The following is a 13,809-nucleotide window of genomic DNA, read 5'->3' as shown; positions in this document are numbered from 1 at the left end:
ATTTAGGAAACTATGAAACTTTGGTTGGATGATGTACAGAGAAGTCTCTGCAAGAATCGCAGTCTGGTTATACTGAATGATCTAGGCCTGAAGGAATAGCAATTGGTTTATCTGTGACCTATTCCTGTCAGTCACTGTGTAAATGAGGAATTATTTCCCCCTCGAAAAACCTTCCCACTCCTGTTAGGATGTTGTCTCTGACCTTTTGCGTCCTCATTGTCCATTCATGTTGTGTTGTGATTAGCAGTCATTTCTCATCCTCTAATCACCTGCCCTTCTTCCAGGAGAGTGAAGATGCAGTAAAGGCTTTGGCAAAAGAGAAAGATGTTTTAGAGAGAGAAAAGTGGGAGCTTCGGCGCCAAGCCAAGGAAGCAACGGACCATGCAAGTTCTTTGCGGTCACAGCTGGATTTAAAGGACAACCGAATTAAGGAGCTTGAAGCTGAGCTTGCAATGGTAAGGAATAAAAATGTATTCACTTTCAACCCCCAAAGCAGCATTTGGCAGGGTAAGATGGAATGAATAATGCCGCCTTGTACCAAATAACTACATTGATTTGCACATTTAGCTCTGGAGTGAGGCACAAACACACAATATCAAATAACAGGATACACACAATCACTTTAGCGGGGACTATTACCCATACAAAGTCATGGTCATCCCCTGGCAGATACTTTTTTTCCCCCCTTAAAAGTAGGAAATGCCTTTTCCTCCTTATTAAAGGGTCAGTAATAATGTTTCCAGATGTTTATTTTGCAGATGAGCTTGTCTAAATTAGCTGCCTTATAAATTTTAGTGGAAGGTGGTAGCAACTGGCTGACTTCTGGTCACTTAGAAAAGCTGGGTGAACCATGTGTACCTCCTACTGGTTACAATGAGGTATTGCAGCTAAAAGTAGTCTGCTACATTATACCATAATCAGAAAGACACAGGAAAACACAATGGGTTACTTGACTGGACACATTTATACAGCCCATACATGCTTTTTATATATTTCTAGTTGGTTTAAAAAAATGTTTAGCAGCTCTTGCACCCATTCCGGCCATCCTATAAAGTTATTGTTGAGCCTTGCAATGATATACTTGGAGAAAGTAGTTTCTCTGCATTTTTTTCTTTGTATTTGAACTGATACATTCTGCATTTGTCAAAATCGGGCTATAAAAAGATATTTAGTAGCTAAGCAAAAAATGACGAAATAAAGAATCTGGTTTGACCAATGTATGTATTACTTGCTATAATTTTAGAGAAGGTCTCCATACAAATCCATTCTTCTAGTCAAATAAAAAAGGGAAGTGCTATTTATGGCATTTTTGGTTTTTTTTTAGGAAATGGCTTGGGTTGCCATGCATGAGCAATAATGTATCTCCCTAAAGCCACAGAAATTATTATTTAAAGAGGTGGTTCGCCTTTAGGTTACCTTTTAGTATGTTTTATGATGCTCCATTCCTAGCAACTTTGCATTTGGTTTTCATTATTTTTTAAAATTATTTTGACTTTTGACTCTTTCCTACTTTCAAATAGGGGTCACTGCCCCTTAGCCCCAATTTTATTGTTATTGTTTAGAGATGCACCGAATCCACTACTTTGGGATTGGCCGAATCCTTTATGAAAGATTCAGGCGCATCCAGATCCGAATCCTAATGTGCCTATGAAATGAGCGACCGAAAGGGTTAAAGAGGACTCCGTGCTCAGTGCATGGTAAATAAAAATATTACACTTCCATGTTTGAGTGACTAAAATTGCATTCTTTTAAGGGGCAGATTAAGGGTCGAATTTAGAGGTGATGGGAGTTTTTTTTAAACCCCCATCACCTCAAAATTCGAATAAAAAAGACCCACCGAAATATATTAATAACACATTTTTTAAACTTCAGGTAAATAGGCTGTATTCACTCATTCGATTAAAATTTCAAAAAAACCTTAGATTTTTCAAAGTCCATCAGATGACTCCAAATGGGTTCTAGGAGGTCCCCCATAGGCTAAAACAGCAATTCAGCAGGTTTTAGATGGCGAAAAGTCGGACAGTAAATGAAACATTTCGATATTCCAATTTTTTTTCAAATTCGATTCGAATTTGGACAATTCCCTAGTCGAAGTACACTAAAATTACCTTGAAATTCGAAGTTTAGAAATTCAGATTTTTACTTCGACCCTTGATAAACCCCCAAGTGTTTGATTTAGCCACGCACTTGGATTCGGCCGAATCCCAAACTGAATCCTGGGTTCCGTGCATCCCAATTATTTTTACTGTTTATTACTTATCTTTCTATGCAGGCCCTCTCTTATGCATATTCCTGTTTCCTATTGAAACCATTGCCTAGTTGCTAGGTTAATTAAGACCCTAGCAACCAGATAACTGTTGAATGATAAGCTAAATAACTGAAAAACTATTAAAAAAAAATGAAGACCAATAACAAATTGCCTCATAATATAAATATCTACATCATACTAAAAGTTAATTTAAAGGTTAACTACAACTGTAAGTCAGCTACAAGTAGTGTAAATCTGTACACGACATGTGACCTAGCCCTAAGAATTTCATTTGACTCAGGTGTTTACAACTTGTACATCTTTAACATGACCATTTTTATCAATTAGTATATGTAAAGTAGGATTAACAATACAGATGTCCTGTATGCTCTGCCTTTTTTTTTTGTTATTATACTTGAGCTGTCAAACCTACCTATGGCTACAGGTAAAGTAGGCTTAATAATTACTGTCTGGTAAAATGCTGAACTGCATCTCCCACATGGCACTTGACCTCATGTCAGGGGCTGCTGAGAGTTGAAAATTAACTAGAAATTGTTTGAGCTCTAGGCTGTATATGATTCTGAATGTTTCCATTCTTTAGGCTGGCTTCTAAATCTCAATTAATATTCTTCCACTGGTCCGTTACACATTACTAGGGATGCACCGAATCCAGGATACGGTTCAGCATTTTCAGCAGGATTCAGCCAAATCCTTCTGCCAGGCCAAACCGAATCGGCCTGGCAGAAGGATTTGGGAGGGAAATAGTGTGACTTTTTGGCACAAAACAAGGTATTCGAGCCAATCTTTCGCAAAAGATTCGGGGGTTCATCCGAATCCAAAATAGTGATTTCGGTGCATCCCTACACATTATTGCTAGTAAAGTTTTATGTTTAAAGGGATTCTGTCATGGGTAAACATGTTTTTTTTCAAAATGAATCAGTTAATAGTGCTGTTCCAGCAGAATTCTGCACTGAAATCCATTTCTCAAAAGAGCAAACATATTTTTTTATATTTAATTTTGAAATCTGACATGGGGCTAGACATATTGTCCGTTTCCCAGCTGCTCCCAGTCATGAGACTCTGATAAACTTCAGTCACTCTTTACTGCTGTACTGCAAGTTGCAGTGATATCACTCCAACCCTCCCTTTCCCCCTCAGCAGCCTAACAAAAGATCAATGGGAAGGTAACGAGATAACAGCTCCCTAAAGGTCCCCATAGACGCGACGATTCTTCTTGCCGAACGACCGATTTTAGGGAAGCCCGACCAATCCTTCGAAATTATCATGCGGTTAGTGGTATTCGAACGATCGTACATCTTACGATTTTTCGGCCGACATCTGTCGGGAAATTGATCGGCCAGGTCAAAAAATCTTTGTCCGGTCCAGTGCAATCTCTCTATGTTTGCAGGGCCAAGCAGGCAGCTCCCCTTTGTTTTCCTGGTAAATTGGTCTTTTTAGTTGATGGTAGATTCGTACGATCGTACGATCGTTCTGAGAAGATCGTGGTCTCACGATCAGGATCTGATCTTTTAAAAATCTCAACATCTATGGCCAGCTTAACACAAGATAACAGCCCTGGTAGATCTAAAAGCAACACTCAATAGTAAAAGCCAAGTCCCACAGAGACTGATTCAGTTACATTTAGAAGGAGAAATAACAGTCTGCCAGAAAGTAGTTCTATCCTAAAGTGCAGGCACAAGTCACATGACTGGGGCAGCTGGGAAACTGACAATACAGTATGTCTAGCCCCATGTCAGATTTTAAAATTAAATATAAAAAAAATCTGGTTGCTCTTTTGATAATTGGATTTCAGTGCAGAAGTCTGCTGGAGCAACACTATTTACTGATGCGTTTTGAAAACAACATGTTTTCCCATGACAGAATCCCTTTAAACATAAAACTTTACTAGCAATAATGTGTAGGGATGCACCGAAATCCCTATTTTGGATTCGGATGAACCCCCAAATCTTTTTTTTGAAAACAACATGTTTTCCCATGATAGTGTCCCTTTAATGACTCATGTTAAAGTTTAATAAATAAACTTTTTTTTTTAAATGTTTCTTTCCCTGTTAAAACTGCACCAGGCACATTTTAAGGAAAGATTTTTGAACTTCTGAACTCAGATGCTGGCTGGGAACCCAGGATTTCAAGTTTACTTGTTTTTTTTTAAGCATTTTCAAATCCATTTAAATATTTTCCATCCATTAGAATTAACCCACACACGCTAGGCTGTCAAACAGAAGAGAAAAATGTTTAGAAAAGATTTGAAAAAAATAAATAAATCAGGTTTTCGATTGCTCAGCATGATTCCGTGCTCTTAGCCTTCAGCTAAGTATATGTTTAGACCTATTCAAAACTTAGGAGAATGGCCCTTTAGCTTCCAGACATGTCACAGTGTTTGTCACAGTAAATTACCCTGGGAAAATAGAATATATTCCTTTTTTTATTGTGTGCATGCTTACTACAGGCTGCCCTGGTTTCTTCAGTGAACTAAGCAGAGATGATCATATAGCCATTATCATCATAATCATCCTGCAAATCTGTATCTGTAATGGGAAGTAAAAATCACATTAGTCTTCCCTTTCTATTAGTCTAGGAGTCTTTTTTTTTTTTCACAAAAGAAGTTGAATTTATCCTTATCACTGCCCAAAACTGTGCATGGGAAAGTCTTTGGGGTGATGATATTATACAACCTTTGTCAGTGAATTGTCACTGTGATAAAAAGCCTTGCACAGCCCAAGCCTTGGTGGGGTCTTTATTAGGTATTGGGCCTTAGGAGCCCAGTTATGTAACACCATTGTGCTTATTCTTACTTTGGGTAGTTCACCCTTATTATGTGAGCTAGATTATTTCTGCTATTAGTTTTATTGCTTCTTACTTAAAGGAGAAGGAAAGCTACCGAAGCAGTTTATTGCCAATAGATGAGCCACAATAGTGCAAGCTATAATACTATATTTATTCTGCAGAATGCTTTACCATACCTGAGTAAACAGCTATAAAAGCTCTCTGTTTGTTAAGGATAGCAGCTGCCATATTATATATCACTTGGTTTTACATCACTTCCTGCCCGAGTCGCTCCCTGCTCACTCATAGCTCTGGGCTCAGATTACAGCAGGGAGGGGAGGGGAGGGGAGAGAGACAGGAGCAAACTGAGCATGCTCAAGACCTAGCCCTGGAGGTTTAAGCTGAAAACAGGAAGTCTGATACAGAAGCCCATGTGTACACAATAGAAGGAAAGAAATGCTGTGTTTCTTTTGACAGAGGACTCAGAGCAGGGTTAAGGGTTTACTGGTATATTTATATAGACCTTTCTGATAAAGCTTACTTCATTTTAGCCTTTCCTTCTCCTTTAAAAGTTTTTAATTCTATACCCTATAATCAATGAAAGCCTTAAAGTTGACTCACATGAATGTTTCTGCTCTTGTAAGCTTGTCTATGTAACTATTCTTGCTCAATGATCCAACTTGGATACTCCGGTTCGATTGTCATGGTTGTGACCTGTTTCTCCAGATAACAAAGTGCTTTGTCCAGAGAAGGGAATATCGTGTTTTTGATCACCTCTATGAGAAGGAGCACTTTTCAAGAGGGATAGCGGTAAGACTGACGCTCTTTGGGAAAACCATCTTGTTTTCCCTAATAATTGCTTCCTTTCTTTTTGTTAACATGTATAATGGGGGACACACTGCTCGTATGCTAACATTCACTTATCTCTGGAGGAAATTCACATGATTCTTAACCCACTGGAGATTAGCACATGGTACTTGGAATAAGATGGGAACATACATTGCTGCCAACAAATATAGAAGCCTTCTTGCTACAAGGCTATACTGTATGATATATATTATCTTCTAATCTGTAATATTAAAGGGTGGTTCACCTTTACGTTAACTTTTAGTATGTTCTAAAACAGTCAATTCTAGGCAACATTTCAATTGGTCTTCATTATTAATTTTTTTTTTTTTATAGTTTTTGAATTATTTGCTTTTTTCTTCTGACTCTCTCCCAGTTTTAAATGGAGGTCCCTGCCCCCATCAAAAACAAATGCTCTCTAATGCTATACAGTTATTGCTGCTTTTTATTACTCCTCTTTCTATTCGGTCCCTCTCCTATTCCAGTCTTTTATTTGAATCAGTGTATGGTTGCTAGGGTAATTTGGACCCTAGCAACCAGATTGCTGAAATTGTAAACTGGAGAGCTTGCTGAATAAAAAGCTAAATAACTCCACAAATACTAAGAAATTAAAACCAATTGCAAATTCTCGGATTTGTCTCTACATAATACCAAAAGTTAACAACCACTTTAAAACTCCTAAGAATTTACAATAAATTTCACAAAGCACAGAATGATGTCCATTACATTGTATATTTTAAACCTCCATGTTCCAAGGATCAGTGTAAAGTTGGCACCAATGTATGTTCCCAGCTTGGCTACCCTAGATATGATTTAGGCTAATCACTTGCTATCTCTTTCCTCTCCTGTCTTCTCTGTTCTGGTGTCCAGGATATGGCAGTCCCGTGTACATTTTTTTTTTCTGTACATGTTTAATGGAGAAATGGCGATAAGTGTTGAGATGTTGTCACTAAGTTGGTTCACCTCAGTCTTCTATGTAACGTCTTAAGGTCTGACCGCATGTACAGAAATACTGGCTTCCACTACCTTTACTGAAAACTGCAGGCAGCAATTTTATTTTCACTTTGGATTTGAAATCTAAAACCAAACTTTGCCACGCAAAAGACATTAGAGCTACTGTATTCTGGTGATCTATGAATTGTGCAGATAGTACGGTTTTTACCAAGGCACAGTTACTCCCATGTCTAAGAAGCATTCAGCTACATTTAATCCATTTTTTAAGCTTCTGTGGCACATGTGGCTCCTTTTCCCTTCCTGATTTTCAGATTGGAACAATATGGAGGTAGTACAGGTATAGGATCCGGTCTCCAAATCCCCGTTATCCGGAAAGGCCGCTTCCCATTGACTCCATTTTATACAAATAATGAACATTTTCAAAAATGATAATAATAATAATAATAATAATAAAACAGTACCTTGTACCAGCCTATTGGGTTTATTTAATGTTTACATAATTTTCTAGAAGACTTAATATATGAATATCCAAATAACGGAAAGATCTGTTACCTGAAAAACCCCAGGTACGAAGCATTCTGGATAACTGATTCCATACCTGTAATACCATGTGTTGCCCCTCATGTTCTGCTTCCATCCAGCCATAGGTAAGAGGCTACCTGGTCAGCCCTTGTATGGTAGTCTTATTTATTTTCTAATATAAAATACATATATTAAAAAATCTGTTATTCTGACTTAAAAAAAAAAGTAATAAGCCGTAACCCCTTCCTATGTAGCCATACTCCTTACTTATGTAAGTGCACTTATTTCCCTTCAGTGCTTTCTCTTGTATATCCAGCTACATCACTTCATACAGAAACCAGCAGAATGAATTCTCACGATTTTATCTAGCCATGCCACAAAATAAAGTTTTTCCTACACCAGTGATCCCCAACCAGTAGCTCATGAGTAACATGTTGCTCTCCAACCCCTTGAATGTTGCTCCCAGTGGCCTCAAATCAGATGCTTATTATAGAATTCCAGGCTTGGAGGCAAGTTTTGGTTGTATAGAAACCAGGTGTACTGCCAAACAGATCCTCCTGTAGGCTGACAGTCCTCATAGGGGCTACCAATAGTCAATCACAGCCCTTATTTGGCACCACCCAGGAACATTTTTTGATGCTTGTGTTGCTCCCCAACTCTTTTTACATCTGAATGGAGCCTGTGCAGCAGTGTCATTTTCCCAAGTTTTTTTGCTCTCTCCTGTTGGTGCCAACAGTTTGAGCCTCCTAGTGACCGAACATATATAATTATCTCACATAATGTTCATAGTCACATCTATACATCCAATAACTTTCAATAATTAATAGGATAATTAAGTATTACAATAGTATTGCTTTATACGGTGTATTTTCTCTTTAATATCAGATCAGACTTCCGGCAATCCAAGATCCGCTGTCCCCTGTATTCTAGATGACTAAATAACTTTGTTGTACTAAGAATGAAGAGGTAGCCGTGCAGATGGGACTATATTCATTCATAAAATCCCGGGTGGTCATGCTGGTGTGAATTCTTATTGATAAGCAGATACATAGGCCTGTATTGGCTGTTGTGGGGATCCCTAGCTGTGAGTGAATTATCGGCCATTAGAGCGGGCAGCAGTAATGACTTTGCCACTTGTCATTTACCTTTCTCCCACCACTTGCCCACACAGTCAATAAGCAATTTCACTAAGTTCTTCTTCAACAACTGTAATTTTTCTCCTGTGGATGGCGAGGAACTCGTTCTATAATGTTGATCTGAGCATGGAGAATAATTAGTCTCCCTCCTGTCTGTTGCATTCATTTATCCTCCCCACTGCTTCCTTTTCTCTCCCACTCTCCTGATAAGGTTGAGAGGTGGGCGCTGCAGTACTTTCATATAAAGCGTCAGTGATTTTACCCAGCTGGAGCCACACTAACAGCATAACAGTCTGCAAATGATTCGCAGCAGATGTCCGTGAGTGCTCGCAGTCAGTCATTATGATTGGCAGCCTCTAAACATCCACTGTTTCCAATGAAGAAGCTTCAGTCATACAGTATTACCTATTCTTTCCTATACTTTTTTTTAACTTCTTATTGATATTTTATTACATTGGGATTCTGCTTACTGAGATGCTACACGTTTTAAAAATTCCATCCCCCTCTCTCCCAGTAGTGGATGATGTGAATAGTCGTTCAGCAGAAAGTCTGGATACACTCGTAGTGCTATATAAAAGCTTTAATTAGAAGTCAAATGTGTGCTCCCACCACCCTCGGTGATCAGTTACTTGACTCAAGGTTAGCATTTGGGTGTCTTTATGTGAGAATCGGCACTGTGAATAAATGTTTGATTCTAGTTGGACATCCCAATGGCGTCTTTAAGAAGCCTGTCCATCTGGAGCAGTGTCAGACTGGGATGCCAGGGGCCCACCAGAAAACCTTAGATCATGGGCCAACTTTCCAAACCATTATTCCTCCTTTTCTCACTCAACCTCTTTATTCTCCTAGTCTTTTATAGCTACTAACTATATTCTGCTATTATTATGGATTTTTTACCATAGTGAAATATGAAAATAGGCCAAATGTTTAGAAGCAAGAGGGCCCACTGACACCTGGCCCCCCCGGGAGTTTTCCTGGTATTCCGGTGGGCCAGTCCATCACTGATCTAGAGGGCCATGGGCTGGATGTGGCCCTCCAAATGACTTTTATGGCCTCTAGTCTGTTCAAAGGCAAAATAGACTTCACTGTAAAACATCATCATTTTAATTTAATCTGGCCCTTGAATATGCTATATAAACTACATAAACGTTGAACAACACTGGTCTTGAAGGGGAGTCAAAGAAAACTGAAAGAAAGCAGAATGAATCAGTGGGCCTGGCAGGAGAGGGAGCTGAACAAGAAGATGAGCACGTAAAGTACATAAATGCTTTCACCATAAAGAACCTCTTTATCAGTATTTAAGTCCACGAATTGCAGATAATGTATGCCATGGCTGTAATTCAGAAAATCAAGACCAATTTAGATTTATTCTATCAACTATTTTTTTGTTGTTGCAACCAAAGTAACTTGTATCCCCAGTCTTTGACTTTCTTTGCCATGTCAAAGCAATAATTTCAATGCCTTTTGAAACGCAATTCCTTCAAACTAGATTTTTTTTTTATCTGCCCAAAAAGCATGTGAAGAACAATATAATCCAAACATTTTTTACAGTAATAATAATATTAAATGTAATATTGCCCTGCACTGGTAAAGCTGGTATGTTTACTTCTATATTTCATATAAACAAGCTTTTGTTCAGCCATTGGGGCAGCCATTCAATTTGAAATAGGACTAAAGGCACAAGGGACAAAGCAGATAAGCTCTGTAGAATACAATGGGTTTAGTTCATACACAGAAAACTAACCCCATTGTATTCTACAGAGCTTTTGTGCCTTTTCTCCATTATTAGACTGAATGGCTGCCACGCAATAGTATTTATATAAACAGTTTAGGCTTCCTTGCTAGTTTTTTTTACTCATTACCATTCATAAAGGTTCAAGGATACATTCTGCATTTAAAGTTATGTTTCCACTATGCTGTTCAGTCAGTTTGTTTGCCAGTGCTGAATACTGGTAATTGTGTTTTCACTACATGGCCATATTTGAACCAAGCTTTCAAGATCTCCACCCAAACCCTGCTCCACTTCTGTCTGATAAAACGGCTGTCTGGGTCCTGCCATGAACTGTTGTAGCTGGTCCTTTTCTGCAAAAGTATCAGCAAGATATTGAGTGAGAGGTGAACAGCAACGCAGTTTTATATATACAGCCAATTACCTTTGACGGTTAAACGAGCGTTCATGTAAGAGTCGGTGTAAAAAGGATGAATCATCTTAAAATATCCCATAATTACGTATTTGCTAAATCAGTTAATGGATACCGGCATTACAATACAAGTGTTTTATCATCGGGGCACTTCATTTGCAACACAAAGCAGCAAAAGTTCTGAATAATGTATTTTATATGTTCTGTGGATTCCCATACACAGCTGCTACACTGCACCCCAAAATAAAGCTAGGGAAGTTTGTCAGTTCATGTTTGGTTGACCCTTCCTATCCTTAAAACATTCTTACATCTATTAAGCAAGGTCCGAATGAGCACTGACTTGCTTGATATGACCCTATAATCTGGAGCTTGTTATAGTGTAGGGCAGGTTAAAGAAACAGTAACACAAAAAAGTGAAAGTGTTTTAAGGGTTATTAGTCGCCTGGTGACAAATCTCCTCTACTTTGGGGCGACTACTCTCCCTGAACTGCCTCCCCTGCCTTCCCACCGGCTTAAATGTAAAACGCCAAGGGGCCATATTTCGTTTTTCGAAGTCGCCCGAAGTTTCCTTGTGAGGCAAATTCGGGCAGCTTTGGAGTGACATCCCGCTGGCGATTTACATTTTAGCCGGCAGGGAGGCAGTTCCGGGAGATTAGTCGCCCCAAAGAAGAGGAGATTTATCGCCGGGTGACTAATCTCCATGAATCTGCCTGTGTGCCCTAACCTTTAATGCCATCCTTGTGATGCAGTAAGCAGGCTATGGCACCATGAGTTGCAGCCGCACTCCCTACCCACCTCTTAGTTACTCCACTGGCATAAGGAGTTCATTAAAGATCCAAGCAGCATTCCCCATTGGCCTCAGCATACCTGACAAACAAGTGATTGTTAATGGTTGCCTGGTATGGCTGCAGTGTTTCTTGAGTTATAGTAGTTACTCAATAAATGCTGTGCCCTAATGCAGGGGTCCCCAACCGCTGGGCCGTGGACACTCCTGCACTGGGCCGCCGAGCCCATCGCACAAAAACGAGGTGTGCCATATTGGACCCGGCGCACCTAGACTTGCCGCGACTCTGCCCCCGCCCCCAACCGCGCCGACAAAGCCCCCAACTCCGCCGACCCCATCCCAGACCCCCGGTCCAAAAAAGGTTGGGGACCCCTACCCTAATGTACAGCACCAGCCTGTGGTCATCATTATACAGCAGTACAGCCAATGCCCATAAAACCGCAGTAATGTCTGAGGGGCTCAGTCAAGTCTGTTGCCTACCTTCATTGCAAGCACTGGGTACTACTGGGTGATTCACATTTCCTTGACTATTTCTTAATCATTTTTAGTTCTTTGTTCCAGAACATTATTATAACTATAACCAAACAGCCTACTTTGTGTGTCCCCCTCTGCTAATGAAATCCTATGTAAAGTTTTACTATACTATACTATACAGACAAGCAAATTCTTGTCTGCATAAATCAGTAGACTGAACAAACCCTCCAACTAACATAGAAAATATTTTTGTGATTAATGTTGGCCATTTATAACAATATACTATGCAGCAATGAAGTATTTGGCAGCCAGGAATAAAGAAATGTCCTTGGGGTCATTGTTTGTTGTGTGAGAAGAACAGCTGAATGTAGCTGGTGAATTCCCCAAATTCCAGGAGGACTTAAATCTCAGCGGGATGAAGGCCTCTCACTGCTGCTTTTTACCCTTTTTGCAAAAGAACCAATAAGCTTAGACTCACTAGTCATTTGCTCCAGCATCTCCTTCATTGGCTTTGACATGTGCATGCAGTAATCTTCTGACCTGAAACTGAAGACTACACTGAAGGTGTCTGAGGGCAGACCAGATGCACTTCAGAACTCATGGCTGGACTCGCCTTTAGCCATCACTAATCTTAACTATACCCAGAAAATGATTTTAATTCTTTCTCATGCTCATTTGTCAGCAGAGATCCAGATAGAGCCCTTCATTCCTTTGAACTTCACTGATGCATGCACCAGACCATAGTACTATGGAGGCAGCAGTCTTGGAGATCATTCTCAAGGTTTTCCCTATACGATACAAAGTATATGTTTGATATTATATTATTTTAGGGTAGGGGCACACGGCGCGATTTCGCCGCGATTCTGCGCTAAGCGAGTTGTCGCTGCGTTTTTTAAGCCGAAATAGCTTTGCTAACTTTGGCGCTGGCGTCAATGCAAATCGAGGCGAAATCGCTGCGCTAATTCACACGCGGCGATTCGTTTTCTATTGTCGTCCGAAGTTGCCTCGCTGGGCGTTTCCGGGCGACAGTAGAAAAAGAATCGCCGTGTGTGAATTAGCGCAGCGATTTGCATTGACGCCAGCGCCAAAGTTAGCAAAGCTATTTCGGCTTAAAAAACGCAGCGACAACTCGCCCAGCGCAGAATCGCGGCGAAATCGCGCCGTGTGCCCCTAGCCTAAAGCTGTAGCCTTCTGGTCCCCAAACACTGGAGCTAGAGCAGTGACTAGGCAGCCCAGCCTGAAGGCTATTTGGTATTTAGGGTGAATATCTCTTTCCTTTCCTAGATAACTAATGGAAGCCCAGGTTTAGGTCCAATTATAAGGAGACTTAAGGTAATCCCTTATTTCTGTCCTAGATATCCTTGGAACTGTGGCTGAACATCATAGTTGCCAGGTTTATGTAAACTGCGCGTGAGCTAAGGGGGCCACTTTCGAAATGCTTAAATTTTAAAAGTACCAGATCCTAAAAAGTCTGAGAATTACTATAAAGAATGCATTTTTATCTACTAAAAAAACCCAATCACCTTAAATAAGGAAGGAACAGTTAAAACGTAACTAAATTAAATTTCTGATCATACAGTTTTAAATTGGGCAGAGTAAGCCATTTTGTCAGGCCTCGCTATACATCTTTGTGAATTGGGGACTATTCACATTGTCCAGTTCCAAAGGAGGAGTTGCAGCATGTTCCACTTGTTCAAGCCAATAAACAAGCAACTACCTGCCTATTAATTGGCCCATGGAAACTGGATGAGCAAAAAATGTTTCATGCACAGGCTGTTTCCAATGAAACCTTTCATTTTTAAAATTAGATTCATCTTGGCCTTGTCATAATTACCTATAATCCCAGTTTGACAAGATGGATCACTTTTTCAATTAGGCGGAATTTGACTTGCAGGTAAAGCCGGTCTACCCGTGTATAAT

General features: G+C 39.8%; 1 protein-coding gene across 8 annotated transcripts in view; it reads left to right on the top strand.

Annotated features, from left to right (window-relative positions):
• The window catches only part of kazn.L (kazrin, periplakin interacting protein L homeolog), a 349,342-nt gene that overhangs the window by 322,909 nt on the left and 12,624 nt on the right, over positions 1-13,809 (top strand). For 7 of the 8 annotated variants that reach the window (XM_041569375.1, XM_018226070.2, XM_018226073.2 and 4 more), the window contains 2 exons: positions 285-455; positions 5,759-5,842. In XM_041569375.1, coding sequence (XP_041425309.1) covers positions 285-455; positions 5,759-5,842 — 255 coding nt within the window. The remainder of the gene's footprint in view (positions 1-284; positions 456-5,758; positions 5,843-13,809) is intronic. The other variant, XM_018226077.2, reaches the window with a different exon arrangement.

Source organism: Xenopus laevis, chromosome 7L (assembly GCF_017654675.1).
Source record: "Xenopus laevis strain J_2021 chromosome 7L, Xenopus_laevis_v10.1, whole genome shotgun sequence".
Taxonomy (NCBI): domain Eukaryota; kingdom Metazoa; phylum Chordata; class Amphibia; order Anura; family Pipidae; genus Xenopus; species Xenopus laevis.
The sequence above is the reverse complement of the archived record's forward strand: the minus strand, read 5'-3'. Positions and strand labels throughout refer to the sequence as shown.